Here is a 15,452-nt window from a genome sequence, read left to right as displayed (position 1 = left end):
TAAGATGCACATTTACGTTACTGAGGTGTTTGCCTTTTTGGACGGTCAAAACCCTGAAGACTGTTTTGACCGAAGTACTAAAAAGAAAATAAACTCCTTTAAGGAGGAATCAAGCAGAGGGGTGTCCCTGAGGGCTCTCTTTGTGTGTGTAAGTCATTGAGAAGGCAGTGCAAAGAGTGTAGTTTTTGAAGGCCGTTATTCTTGTATTCCCTGTGAGCTAATTACCTAATCCAAAGCGTAAGGGTAAGTCAATATGTCAAGGGACTTCGTGAATTATGCACAAAATCCACTTTTGTCACTCGGCACAGTATTCCTATACATTCACACAATTTTCCTACTGCTTCAAAAGGCTATGGATGCTTACATATTCAAATTATGTTGGTTAGTCCCTGAGGCAATCCTGCACTTGGATCTTATTGACATCACAGAAGTTCGGGAGAACTTCCTTTATGAAACCCAAGAGACATAAATCCTATGATCCAAGACTAGGTTGGAGGGAAATGGGGATTGAGAAAATCCCATGCTTCTCAGTGCTCTATACTATACCATAACCATAGATACTGTACACATTGTCACATTGTAGAATTTCAACAGTGGTGCTTAGTCCCCTGTAGAGCCCCGTGTATATTTCACAATTGCTTTCCTGACACCTGGACTGGTTTCTGACATATGGACATGTGGATGTCTGTTCACCCTCAGGTTAGTAATAATGAATAAGTGTCTCATCTGTGGTGAAAACAAGTAATAAAAATACATCACTTTCTGCTTCATAGTGATGGAGACGACATATCTGCAGACGTCCATATTAATCAGTGAGCATTATTGGCACCCACCCAACACACACTTTGCAGAAAACCAGTAGACCAAGTAGCTCAATGAACAATGAACATGTCATAATGAAGGCATCCAAAACTCTGTGAAGTTGTGTGGCAGATGTACAGTACTGTATGTGGATGTACAAGGGGGCTGTGTTGGAGAACTCTTTTCCCTTCTGTGATGGATCATTTGGTGGAGAATTCGCATATGCATTTACTCATTGACCTGCCTTCACAAAATAATCAGTTGTATGAAGTCCACCAAGGGGAAATTGGATTACAGAGGGCTAATGAGCATACATGTACAGTATTTACCAGTTAAATAAAAGTAATCTGATGTTGGCGTCTAAAATCAAGCCGTGGTTCATAGCTTTAGACTGTACTTTACAAGCAAAGCTGCAACCCATAGCTCATCTGGATATATTGTGAGAAAGTGTACACAAGTCTGGCTTTCTTACCTAAAATAGAACTTGCGTTTTAACAAATTAAGAAATTATTACAGCATGATAGTCATAAATATACTTCTCTGAAGAATAATCACTGTGAAAGGAGAAACCTTAGTAAAGTTAAATTCTTAAAATAATGATTCTCCCTGCAGCTTCAAAGTCTGTTTAGATTTGTTATCAACCTCCTCACATTTTCACCAAAAAAAATGGACAGGAACCGATCGCATATTTAAGAACTCTGTCATGGTTCTTTACGGAAAGACTTTGAAAATGGAACAGTTCCAAGGACAGTTCTTCGTGAGAGCATTAAGCTTCATCTTCCTTTGCTGTACTTCTTCCTGTCATTCCATTCATCATGTAATGATTGCTGAAGACCTCCTGCTGCACTGTCTCTGCAGGAAAGAAGTGTTTTGTGCATCTATTTTGAGAAGAGGAGAAGCAATAGCATAAACTTGTTGTTAACATTTAGTTGGTGAAGCCTGGCAAAAGCCTTTTGAATGTTAACTGTAAATAAGTCCAAATTAAACAGGGCTTCAATTGCAAACATTGACAAGTGTTCGTTTACAGTATCAAGGTATGAAATGCTTCTATTATCAGGAAAATTGTTCTGTTGTTTTGCGTGTGCTGGAAATTTCTAAGGACACTAAGCTTTTTATTATTTAGATCTACCCTCCTTGTTCCATGACAATGTGTTTTCATGATAAAGAATATTATTTCAGAAGGAACCTTTAAATGTTTCTTACCCTTTTTTTCTGCCTAGGTAACGTAGTGTTTGGGGAACCCATCTCAGCGAGTCTGGGCACGGATGGGACACATTACTGGAGTAAAAACTGGGCCAAGGCAGCTTCCTTTGTAGTATCGCCTCCTCTCAGTCCAGACCCCACCACCCCAGACTACCTGAACTCCTTACTGGCCAGGTGAGGTCTTTTGTTCTCTTCTCGCGTGCTTTGCATCAGAGCTGGGCATATTCAATTCTGAAAGTTCATCAATGGTCAATAGAGAATGGGGCAATTTCCATTTTGAATATCCAGTTAAACCTAGATAACGTATCTCTGGGTGAAGGAAGCCAGCTATACAACCCTAAAGTAAACCTCAACAACTGTAGAAGAATACGGAAGTTCCATATGCACAGAAGCCTGAGGCTGAAATCCTGGAGCTATGAAGCAGTAGCACTAACCACCACAACACTGTGCTGGCAATCAGATGAAAACTAATTCCATAAGATACTAAATAAATCTTATAATTTTATTATTTGTTCAAAACTATGACGTTTTTGGTAACTTAACTTAATTAATTAACTTAATAAACTTGATTAATTAGGAATCCTGTAGAAAGAGATCTACTGGTTTCTATCATTGAAGAATAGGATTTGATCAGCCCTGGTCTTGATGATAATATAATCCTAATGTGTTCTGTGATCTCACTGTACTGTAGTGTACAGTGTGCAGTCAGGGGAAACTGCACAGTGTTGTGTGTACAAGGAAAACCTGTGCAGGTTGTGCGCACAGAGGGGAACTGCACACCACCTGTGCAGAGCACATAGGCAGCGTTGTGCTGTAGCCAGCCAGCTCAGAAAATTGCTGGTGCAGGGCACGCAGGCAGATGGGGTGCAGAAGCAGACTAGGGGGTAAACACAGTCTGAGATCGAGGTTAAGCAGACTGCGAGTCAAAGCTGGTAAAAGTGAAATAAAACAGTTCAAAGCACAAAGGGGAATCGTGGAGGTATGGTCAGAGCAAAGTGATGGTCAAATTCATAGAACACGATGAAACGCAGTTCAAAGCAAAGGGCAAAACTAGAAGATGTAGTGGTAATAACAAGCAGGGGCCGAAGCCAAGAAAACACAGCACAGGGGTTCATCTGAGAGACGAGGTACAATACAAGCAGAAGTCAGGATTATATCGAACCTAAAGAAGCACTGCAACAAGACTCAAAGGGCTGAGAGACAGGTTTTTATTTTCTCAACCACCTGAAATAGGCATGGTCATAAATCTTGGTCTAGGTTTCCTTTCAATTAGTTTTCATGGCAACTGGCGCTGGGAGACGGGTTGGATGATGATGTAATTAGCTGGTGTGTCAATTCTAGCTTGCCCATCCATTCATCAGCAAGGGCAAGCATGACATATTCAGACATTCAGATACATTTGATACATCTTTAAAACTATTTTTAGTTTTTTTTTACGTCCAGTCTGTTGTACCATATTGATTTTCTTATGCTGAATAAATAATGATGCAAACTTACTTGGCTGCCTAGTTCTTCAGTGCACAGTTGGGGGTTTTTTGGAGGAGGGAGAAGAATGAAGATGGTAATAGATGGAAAACCTTGAATGACAAAAGATTTTGCAGAGCTTAGAAGTTGGTTCACCCTCATTTATCTAGTTTATAAAACCCTTTGTAGTTGTAGCTTTACTATAGTTCTTCTGGTTTTCTTTCACAAAATAATCCTGCAATTAACTATCTAAATAAGGGAAAACCAGTAATGATTACTCTGACAATGTTCCTAACCTCTACCAGTCATGCACATTGTGTTTGTGGATGTCTTAGAGACTGTGACCTAAAGTCTGAAAAATGAAGATACTTCACAAAATTATCTTGCCAACATTTGAGTTGCATAAGGCACAGGGAGACATTAAGATGAACATGCTGCATAAAACCTACTGTGGCTGGAAATGTAACAGGCGATAAACCTACCAGGCCCAGACAGTGGTCATACTGATGTGTGAAAAGGCTGAAAAGAAGTATGTTTGTTTGGCTGCTGACATGCCAGTTATGAAACTATTCTTGCACGGTTTTTAATGTGTCTCATCTGAGTTTAGATATGTTTACGGTTCATTTCTGCTGATACAAAACGCCAAAGCATTTATTGTTGCCACGGCATTTCTAAAGCCCTCCTTTTTGTTCATTCAGTGGAGACCTTAATGTGACAGGAAGCGCCCACTGCACCTTCAGCACAGCTCAGAAGGCGATTGGAAAGGACGATTTCACGCAGATACCTGAAGGTGTCAATGGTGTCGAGGAAAGAATGGCAATCATCTGGGATAAGGCTGTGGTAAGTGACAGCTTCCAAAAATGAGCCCTCTATTTTTCCTTCCATTTCAGCTGACTAAAGGAAATGCCAGTGATTCTGTTGATCAAATTATAACAGAAAGAGTTTGCATATAGGACTGTTAAGGACTGATTCATAACTAAAATAAATCTGAATATTTACGTGTATTTTTTGGTCTCATGTTGTAATGATGGCGTGTGCTTTGGATGTGACTAAACACTTCAGTGTGCAACTTCATACATGAACACTTAAACACTAAAATGTTCTGTAGCACAGTGCACTGTTCAACGTGAAAGAAAAACGTCAGATTATGAAAAGTAATACGCTTATTCCTTTCTCAGGTCACTGGCAAAATGGATGAAAACATGTTTGTTGCTGTAACAAGCACCAATGCTGCCAAGATCCTTAACCTGTACCCTAGAAAAGGAAAAATAGCAGTGGGCTCAGACAGCGACCTGGTTATCTGGGATTCCGATGCTGTAAGGACCGTTACAGCGAAAACACACAACTCGGTAAGAGTCTGAGGTTGGAGTAATCACTGCAGGTGGCGGTACAATAATCATGTTCTGAGTGTTTTGAAATCCCACATTTCCCATTGTTCCATTCCAACACTTAAATCTTTCAGCTTGCAGCACAGAGCACTTAAATAGTGACTGTGAACAACTCTGATATGAACAACTGAACTCTACATTCTCAAGTGAAATGAATTCCCTTTAGGTATTTGCATTAAATAGCACAATGTTTTTTTTTTTGGTGCAAAATGGAATGACTTCACTCTGTGTGACCACAAACGGAATGTAATTCAATTGGACATTCTTTTTTCTACAGTGTTATTTTAACCGGGAGGCTACATTTCAGAAGCATTCAGTCTGATACATCCTTAAAATCTGAACTTGTTTAATTCTGGAGAATATATTGATAAGATCTATATTTCAAAACTTGTATGGTAATCCATATCAGTGTTATTTTGAAGTAAATGAATTACAAACAATAAGTGTTTTCTATAAAATTATATATTTTTATAAAAAAGCACAAAAGCATTTGTTACTTTGTGACTGACATTGACTAATTTTACCCCAGATTCACTTAGCCAGCCTTTTAAACTGTACCTCTAAAGTGGTTTTGGAAAGGCACGGACACTGAGATTTGAAAATCAGTGCTGTGGCCACAGAGAGGAATTAGCTTCAATTCTGTTTGACTTAGAGGAAGCTACTCATAACTTACATGGGGGATCTGAGTACACAGGGAAAAACTTGGGACACATTAGCACAGGAAACCGAGGCTTGTGTGGCTCACTGTATTTCCTGAATATCTCTAAAGAAGGGAGGGAGGGATTCAATGGCTTTTCCTTATGTGGAAATCTAAAAATGTGAGGGATTTTACTTAATGATATCACCTTTTCATTTCCTCTCACTGAAACGTTTGACCCCCTACAGACACCATTGCAGTCTTCAAGAGAAAGTACAACGACCGTGTGAATGTGCTGTGTGAGTGTATTTAAGGGTCATTCAATGGCTTTTCCTTATGTGGAAATCTAAAAATGTGAGGGATTTTACTTAATGATATCACCTTTTCATTTCCTCTCACTGAAACGTTTGGCCCCCTACAGACACCATTGCAGTCTTCAAGAGAAAGTACAATGACCGTGTGAATGTGCTGTGTGAGTGTACTTAAGGGTCAAGATCAATCATTAGGGCCATTCGAAGCATTATTCCTCCACTTTCAGAAATCTGCTTTAAAAAAAGCTTTTAGAGAAAGCAAATGTTTCCCAATGTGAAAGTGCATGTTACCTTATATGCCACATATGCATACATGTACATGCATTGTAACCAAGTGCTTTGACAGTGACATCATGTTTGGCAGAAGTCTCATGATATTTTCTGGACTTGGTTTTGAGCAATGTAATTTATTGCAACGACCTAGATAGGAAAGCAGTAGTGGGATATAATTGCTTGCTGTTGACTATCTGAAAAGTGTGCACATTCCTTAGAGATGTGCTCCAGCTTTGAGACTGCAGCTGTTTGTCTTTGAATTGCCAAACAGATGAACATGAAATCCAAGCCAGAGGGGGCAGATCCATTTAAAATGTGCAGAGTTCATTTATCTTTTCACTCACTTTCTTTTTTATTCCTTTATTTCAACATGTAATTCAGTTGAGAAGAACTTCTCATTTGTAGCGATGACCTGGAGACCCGTTATACAGCAGAGCGGTTGGTCATTTACTGGAGCAATACAGCAGATCTTCCATTCCAGTCTTAATCCTTAACTGCTGTTCCGAGCTACAAGCTGCCTCCTGTTCTCTCCTACTCTTGTTTTCCACCACGTAATCCCATGACTCCTAAGACTCTGATGATTTCCATTATTTTAATTAATCCATACATCATTATCAACTGAAAACTGTAAGCGGTAAATTCCATTGTAATAATCATTATGATTCAGTTATTTTGGATTTTTTTTTGCACAAAAATCATTTAAAAAATTATGATTGTTAACAGCTTTACCCTATCCAGACATTATCATATGACCAAATCGAGCAACATAAAGCCTTTGTTTGTCTTTCCTAAGGCACCCTCCCTGTTGTTTTAAGGAACACATCTGGGGGCTCTGGAGGTGTACATCGAGCCATTGTTAGAGCTATGCACAGTTCATAGCCGGTCAAGTGGGCTTGAGTTAGTTGTCATATCTTCAGCATGCTTCAGCAATGTTCTGCAACCCTCATGAGGTTGTAGCATTCAGCAGCAAGAGCTGCATCAGTTCTCCGGTCATTTCGGAGGTTTTAGCAATGTTTGGAGGAAGCTGTGGACGTTATCTCCTTCCCTCTCTAGTTGGTACAAGCATTATATTCTTAATGAATAGAGCTTATTGATGACTGATTTTGCAGATTGTGGGATGTAAAAAATGTCTGGTGATTCCAAACTTTTAAGGTAAAAAAGTTTGTGGTTTTGCCATCTGTGTTATGTACCATATCTACAGTATATCTCTGCCATGGTGTTTGAATGAGAAGCTGCAAAAGAACAAGAAGAGTTAATTCCATTCTGAAAAGAAAAACACATTATACTGTATTAGTTGTGGTATCTTCTTCAGGTGTGAGTGGCTTAAATGGGGAACTACAGACACGAGCAGATTAATAACACACCTGAAGATGGCTCTTGGTTTTTGCTTTCTAGTGGAATTGGTCTCCACTTGTTCCTATGCAGTATATCTGTGATACTTTTTAAAATGCAAAAAAAACAGGTTAGAACTGACAAGACCACAGGTCAGGATGGAAAATGGTCCTTACAGCCGGACAGACATGCCTTCATTTACAGCAATACAGTGAAGGCTTTGTAGTCATTGGGGCCAGTCCTTTCAGATTCTTGTGTGTGATTCACATACTGTATTTGTGTGAAGACAATGTGACAGAAGTCCATTTTATTTTAAATAAATCTTTGTTTCTTTGCATGCGTATGCAGCTTTAGGTTCATGTCAGCTGTGGGCACTGACAGCCAAAACAGAACATCTGTATTTTTTTGTACTTAGAAGTGCTCCTTCCCTAAAGTTGTTTGATTTAGAACTGTTGAACTTCAGCTAAAATCCTGCTGACCAGAAAAAGTTAGAAATCCAAAGAAGCATATGGTTTCTGTGTTTCTTTTTTCAGTCGTCACGCTTATTTACAGTACTAATACGGCCAGTGTCCAGAAAGAATTACCCTTGCAGTTGGATAGAGACTACACTGTAAAGACATCATTCAGGGTGATAGTGATGGTACTGTATATCTGGTGCTGTAAGGCTGCTCTTATCTCTTTCCATCGCAGGCAGCCGAATACAATGTGTTTGAGGGGATGGAGCTACGTGGAGCTCCGCTGGTGGTGATTTGCCAGGGGAAGATTGTGCTGGAAGATGGGAATTTGCATGCCACCGCAGGAAGTGGGCACTTTATTCCTTGCTCTCCCTTCCCCGACTTCACTTACAAGCGAGTGAAAGCCAGGAAACAGGTGAGAATGGACAGGACCACAGGTCTGGGTGGAACAGGGTCCTTACAACTGCACAGAGCAGTATGGTCACAGCAAAGCCTCTGATACAATGAAGGTTTTGTAGTCATTGGGCCCATTCTCTTGAGATGAATTCATTTGATTGGCATAGTTGTGTGAAGACAGTGTGACAGCTGTTCCATTTCATTTTAAACAATTGCCTTTGTTTCTTTTTCCAGAAGACCCTTGAAATATTTAAGAAGGAAAAATTGATACCGTAGAGCACATATGTACTCTGCTCATTTGTGGAAATTCCTAAAATGGATTGAAGGCCTACACAATGGGAAAATAACAACAACCTTGTTTTAAAAATTTTGATAATGGCTTTCACAGCATAATACCTGTTTTTGGAAGTGGTGCTTGCTGTGGGCAAATACTGTATGCTCAAGTTCAATCTGAGTTAAACTTGGGAAAGAAACCATCACTGAAGAAATGGATGTCTGTTGATGGTTAAGGAGAGGCTTTTTAGAGCACAGTGTCCATGATTGGTTCAGTGAGGGTACATTCAGATGGAACTCATCATTCTTGGAGGCAATTAATGGTGGTTAGGCAGTAAAAGCTGGGCTTGCATTGAGCTTGTATAGCCATGGTACCCTCCCTGCACAACAGATTTATGTTGGTGTCATTTGGTAGAGACTCGACCTCAAATAGCCTGGATGGAAACCACTATAAACTACAGTAATTTATTTGTGTTCCTACACAAAGCCAAACATGCCATTAACCAAAGATATACTGTGGGATAATTAAATCCAGGACTTCCTGCACTGAAATACGGTAAATTATGTTGATTATATATGACTGTTTTTAATTCATTTGTTAATTTGTGGGTAATTTTTATTGGAAAAATAGGGAGTTAACTTAACTGTGGCTGACTCTGTGACGTTTTGAATTTGGCAAGCCAGAGTTATACACAGCACTAACTGACTGACTAACACAGCTTTAGACATTGCCAAAAGATCTACTTGGGTTTAAAAATAACTCTTCCTAAAACTGATTTATGTCACGAGAGTTTGAACGATAATATTTCTCTTCACTGTTGTGCAGATGTGAATCTCTTTTCTTAGACACTCCTCTGCATCTGGGAAATGAATCACTGCTCAAAATCTGTCTGCAGTATTGCACTGTATGTATATTCATTGCTCCACAATTTTCCTCCCTCTGATATCATGAACACCTAGTTTAATCCTTGGTAATCTCAAAACAGTCTAATGAATATCTGATAGGAGATAACACACACTCAAGGTTAGTTCTGTTTTAGTAGAGTGGAATTTATTTGGAATGTCATTGAAAGACCTTCCCTTAGAGTGTACAGTGTATACAGTAAGGGTACACATCAAGGCTGATGCCCAGATTAAAATAAATCTTCAGCTCACCTTCCACTACAAATTACTGTCCCATTACTTGATGTTGACTACTTGAGTAGAAACAAAAATTCATAAAGAAAAAAAAGGCTATTATTAAGTACGGTAAGTTTTGGGCTTTTAGCTTGTGATTATTTTATCAATTTTTTACTTTAATCTTGGAGCTAATTTAGGCAAAAAAAAGTTTATTTGAGTACACAACCTTGACTTGTTTGAAGGGGATTAAAATCCAAGAGTTATCAGTTATCAGTTATCAGTTATCAGTTATCAGTTATCAGTTATCAGTTATCAGTTATCAGTTATCAGTTATCAGTTATCCACCTCAGCCTGGTTATACTGTATTTCTGCTCAAAGGGCAAAGCCTGGATTAGGTTTAGATAGGCCTCTCAGATTCAGAGGGAGAATAAACCAGAGAAATAAACAATGCAAATCAGCTTAAGGCATTTTTTCTTTGGAGAAAAAATAGCCCATGATGTTCCTGTATTTATTTTAATTGGAGTTTTGTCTTGCTGACACTCATCAGGCTCACAAAGATTCCTGTTTCATATGACCACAGATAAGGAGAGAAGCAGGGCCCTAGAATGTAGTAACACGTTGATTTTAAGCCCTGTGTTGAAGGGGCACTCATAGCTTTATGTCCTTAGGCAAACCTTACCAAATGCTTTCCTAAGAACATAGTGGGCAAAATAAACATGTTTTGTAAATATAATGTGTACTATTGGAAGACGAAAATCCTCAGACGTGCATATTTTGCAGCAGGGATATAAATGAGATTACCTATTAAAATAAATGTGAGTCTGAGGAGTAGTTCTTTATTGTTTCAGGCTTTCAGAATCTTATTAATCTGCCCATGATGTGTGGGTTACCTTGTCAAGTGTTCCTTGCAGAAAATGACGTATTTTTCCTGTGTCTTGCAGCTGGCAGTGCTAAAGGCAGTGCCCAGGGGCATGTACGATGGGCCGGTGTCGGACTTCTCCCCTATGTCCCGAGGAGGCACCCCGGCTGCATCTGCCAGGACCTCCCCCACCAAGCAAGCACCCCCTGTCAGGAACCTCCATCAGTCTGGATTCAGTCTAGCAGGTATCCCTGCAGCCCAGGGTGAGCTTCCCTCAGCCTGGCTTTGGCAAGAAGCCACTGATCGAAATACTTTCAGGACACAATGACTCCCCATTAAAAATAGGTTTGATACATAAACTTGTTTATTTGACGTCTGTGTAGTGTAGTCCTCTTCTAAACTGAGTATCTTTTAAAAATATTTTTAACTTTATGTAAGAATGTTTTAGGTTGTAAGAATTGTCCTTTCACTTCTAGTAAAGTATAGTTAACTGACAGTGTTTTTCAATGGGATCTAGTCCTGAAACATCCTGACAACTGTCTTTTTACAATGATTAATTTTTCCTGTTTAATGCTTTGATTCATTATACAGGCAGTTCTATTTCAGTCTGTTAAGGTATTGGATGTTTGAAGTGATAAAAGTCTGGTACACAATGGCCCTGAAACATCATCAGGGTTCTTTTTTTTTCAGAGAACCTCAGATATTCTAAGAACATGGTATTAATACTGTGAATGTTTGTGCCAGACCACAGACGATTCTAATAATTCAAGGCTGTCAACGTAGAATTGTATAGCGGTTTTGTCATCTTTGTCATCTCGATATTCTTAAGTACTGTATAAAACACAAGACCTAGATGGTTCTGCCAGATCAATTTGATCAAACCAGCAGAATAATACAATGTTTTGTAGTTAGGCCAAACCTTTGATCTTCAGAGATTTAAAGTAATTGGTATTATTATACTGTAGCCACAGTACTGTAGGTGTAGGGTTTGTAGTGGTTTTACAGAACAAGGAGACAAGAAGAGCAAAGCAATTGTGCTCTTCATCTAAAGTCAAAGATCCTGTATTATATTAGTGCAAAGATACTCTTTTTTAGCTATTGGGCATACAGTATCTTACTGTAGCTAAAACACTGCTGTTAAGTGCAGTATAGTGTGCAAGAATGGCAACTGCATTTAAAATATAGTAGTATTACCTAGAATGTCTTTGGAATAAAAATGTTTAATTTATCCTGAAGCAAAAATGGATAGAGTGCTTCATCTCACATACACTAACTCTTTAATGGTGTAAGACTTATTTGGTGTAGTGAAACATGTTTTGGTGCACCCCCGTTTAAACCTATAAATTTCCATTACTAAAAAAAAGCGTTGCTTTCTTGATGCCATATGTAGGATTATGAGTCAACCTGACCTATTTGAAAATCAAATAGTTCCAAAATTTCTGAGTATCCACATGAAACATAATTTGAAATGTAATAATCCTGTTACATTTAACATTCTTGTGGTGCGGTAGCACCATGAATGACCTGTTAGCAATTTCCCAGTGTAACAATATGCATGAAATTGTTTTGCGAATATAAGATGACTATCTCTGACTTGTGAAGTTTCAGGCTGCCTTCTTGTTTGAGTTGTTTAGCTTTTAGATCCCTAAATAATTTAATTTGAGCAGCAACAGAACAGAATTTATGCAACAGAAATGTAATTACTAACCTGCATTTTAATTAAAGGTATCCATCATTGTTTGTGATGATCATCTTTGTATTTGCTCTATTTCCTTGTTTTATGGAACTTAAGGCAGAAAAAGCCTTTTTAAAAGAGTGTTTTAAAAGATTAAGCCCTCTCTCTGCTGAAACAAATCTACTGAACTGGTACAGTACTGTACATGCAAAGAGGAATGAATTCCATTATACCATAAGGTCAGTTTTTATTTTGTAGCAGTCTTTCTTACCCAGTGTGCCTTTTCTACAGGTATCCCAGCAGAAGAAACGCCAATCCGACCTGCAGGCCGGCGTATTGTTGTGCCACCTGGCGGACGCTCCAATATTACATCTCTGAGCTAAAGCATTAAAACAGCTGTTTGGGAAGGAAACATGATTGGTTTAAGTTGAACAAGACACAGAAGCCTCATGCCTTACCAATCACGAATGCTACCTGCTATAGCTTTAAGAGTGCAGTATTCCTTTTTTTTAGAAAGCCCAGCCTGATGATGGAAATACTTGTGGAAACTGTAAACATTTACAGAGACACATATGATTGCATTTAAAGCTAAAGTTGTAGCCTTTTTTGACTATGGAAATCATCTGTTGTAAGTCTCGCAAGAAAATTATTCAACTGCAATGATATGGGTACTGTAGGTAGGACATATTTAGGATTTAAAAAGTTATGACAAGAGGCATAGGCAATTATTACAAAATCAGACCAGTAGATGGCAGATTTGAAGATGTACTGCAACTGCCCTTTCTCAAAAATATGGGTCACCTTAACCTTACATTTTCTGTAGTGCGAAATGTGTTTTGTGGTACAGCCTAGACTTTAAAGTTTTACCTTATGCAAGTGTGCTTGCATTTCCTGAATTCAGTTTTCATTTGCTGAATCATTTTCTCATTATCTTGCATATTCTTTATTTATTGTTTAATAGTTTCATGCAAATAGGTGGATGTTTACTAATATAAAGGAACAGAGAAGGAAAGAGAGAGGGGTGGGGCATACCTTAAAAAGGGAAAAAATTGACCCAAAACTGCAACCAAATTTATAATTATTTTAGTCCTTTTTAAGAGCTGGCTTTGTCTTTTACATCATAATGAATACAAAATTGCCCAGTTGTGGAAAATTGTATTTCCCCTATGTCTGTTGGTTTAACACTCTAGTGAAATCCAGGATTAGATGATATTTTCACTGGTGCTTTGAAGCAAAATGATTCATTATAGTCATTTGCTACTCACTGTGATAGGGTTATCTAATAACAAATAACATTCATTAGTTACTGCAGTGTTTTCATGTTGTCTGAACAGTTGCTTTCTATTAAAAGGAATGCTGCATATTTAAGAATGTTGCTTTGTATCCTTTTTTCTATATTAAGCTTTCGATGTCACATTTTTAATTCCCTAGTTTGCAATAGATTATAGCATTTTTAACATGCTTTATCATCAACACTAGATAGGTGGCGCTGTGAGTCTGATAGATGTAATGTAGCTTTGTAAATCCTGTGGTTGCTATATCCTTGGGTTAATGAACCAGGAATATTTGATAGCTTAATAAATTTAAAAAATAAAACAATGTATGTGGTATAAAATTTTGTAAACATGCAAGAATGCATCTCTAAAAAGGGGTTTCTTTTTTCAAATGCTTATTACTTGCTTATAATTTGTTGTTCTTTACTCTAGGCATTGGTCTTCTGCAATTACTTATTACTATTCACTTTAATGCCTTGTCAAATAATCCAGAAAATGAAAGTCATCATTTCAAAACTATTATATTGCTTTACTTGCCATTAGTCAGATGGTTTCCTGCATGAGTCTTTTTAGGAACTTTAAGTATGCAACAGAAATTAAATTGGTAACCTGCTTTTTAATTACAGGTAATTCATCATTGTTTGTAATCACCACCTTTGTATTTAATCTCTCCTTGTTTCCTTGTTTATCTTAAGGCTTAAAAAACATTTTTAAAAAGAGTGTAGTGCAAAAACTTTGTGTTTGAGTTTGTGTGGGTAGGTAGTACAGTATATCGTATGAGCCTTTGAATCAAACCACGGCTTTTCACCTGCTTTAATGGCACAAAATCAACTGAAATGTGCTTAAGTGACAAACTAAAGACAAGAAGACAAGGAGTCCTGAAGCAGGGAAAGAGTTACCTGAACTGATGGTCTAACATTTCATAGAAACTAAACAAAGCACACAATTAACTGCAGAACTCATAAGTTATGTGACAAAGGATATCAATTATATTAACTGTTGCAGAAAACGTAGCAAACATCTTGTATTCAGTATTGTTCAGCCAACAGAAAGAAAACAAAATGGCTGCTAAAAGATTGGCATGGATCGCATTTGTCATACCCATATTGGAAGCCCACAAAAGTTAAGTCAATTTAATGAGTAACATAAAAAAAGACGATGGACCATGAACGTGTTTGTTATATTTATGTTCATCACAACTTCATTGATTTTGGTATTATTTTTCTTTTTCTTTTGTGTCAAGTTCCTAAAACAAGCAGGTACTAAATCACTGAAATGTTCTGTGGTTGTATGAATTTTTCCCGAATAAACATCAGTTGCAATCTGTCAGTTAGTCTTCTTTATTTCTGGAATGTACTGGTGTTACTTGTGAAACGGCTGAACGCTAGAAGCATTTAGGCACTGTGACAATGCAGAAAATAAGGTGTGGGGTGTAGGTTATGTGGTAAAAGTGTGCAGTGCATAACTGAGTTGGTAAAGAAAATGGTGTACATTCTTGTGAACCATAATTGTTAGTTATCCTGGTCAATATCCAAGTGTACCAAGTGACCTAGTCTTCCGGTGTCAAACTTTGCAGTTTTTCTTTTGGAGTAACATATGTATCAGCAGTTATATCACCCTGCAACACACAACTGGCAACCCACTGAAGCTAAGCAGGTGTGACTTTGGCCAGTACTTGAATGGGTACCTCCTGGGAAAGCTAAGGTTACTGCTGGAAGAGGTGTTTGTGGTACTCACTCTGCGGTCTGTATGGTCCTAGTGTCCCAGTATAGTGTTGGGGGCACTGTAAAAAAGGTGCTATCCTTAACATGAGACATAAAACCGAGGTCCTGACTCTCTGTGGTCATTAAAATCCCTGGACATTTCTCAAAAAGCATAGGGGTGTTACCCTGATGTCCTGGCCAAATTTCCCACTGGTGTTTACCAATCCTGATAATCCCCATCTGTGAACTGGCCTCATCAATCTGCTTTCCTCCCTGCTGATAGCTGTTG

At 38.3% G+C, this 15,452-nt stretch overlaps 1 protein-coding gene across 4 annotated transcripts in view; it reads left to right on the top strand.

The window, feature by feature from the left end:
* Positions 1–14,789, top strand: part of dpysl3 (dihydropyrimidinase like 3) — a 37,892-nt gene extending 23,103 nt beyond the window's left edge. For 2 of the 4 annotated variants that reach the window (XM_088604070.1, XM_088604072.1), the window contains exons 9-14: positions 2,022–2,178; positions 4,167–4,308; positions 4,647–4,817; positions 8,100–8,279; positions 10,594–10,756; positions 12,478–14,789. In XM_088604070.1, coding sequence (XP_088460196.1) covers positions 2,022–2,178; positions 4,167–4,308; positions 4,647–4,817; positions 8,100–8,279; positions 10,594–10,756; positions 12,478–12,569 — 905 coding nt within the window. In that variant the 3' untranslated portion in view covers positions 12,570–14,789. Of the gene's footprint in view, positions 1–2,021; positions 2,179–4,166; positions 4,309–4,646; positions 4,818–8,099; positions 8,280–10,593; positions 10,775–12,477 lie in introns of all 4 variants that reach the window. The other 2 variants (XM_088604069.1, XM_088604071.1) reach the window with 1 other exon arrangement.
* The last annotated feature ends 663 nt before the right edge of the window (positions 14,790–15,452 follow it).

The sequence above is a fragment of the Lepisosteus platostomus genome, chromosome 13, assembly GCF_059453375.1.
Source record: "Lepisosteus platostomus isolate fLepPlt1 chromosome 13, fLepPlt1.hap1, whole genome shotgun sequence".
Lineage (NCBI taxonomy): Eukaryota > Metazoa > Chordata > Actinopteri > Semionotiformes > Lepisosteidae > Lepisosteus > Lepisosteus platostomus.
This window is presented reverse-complemented; position numbering and strand designations above follow the sequence as displayed.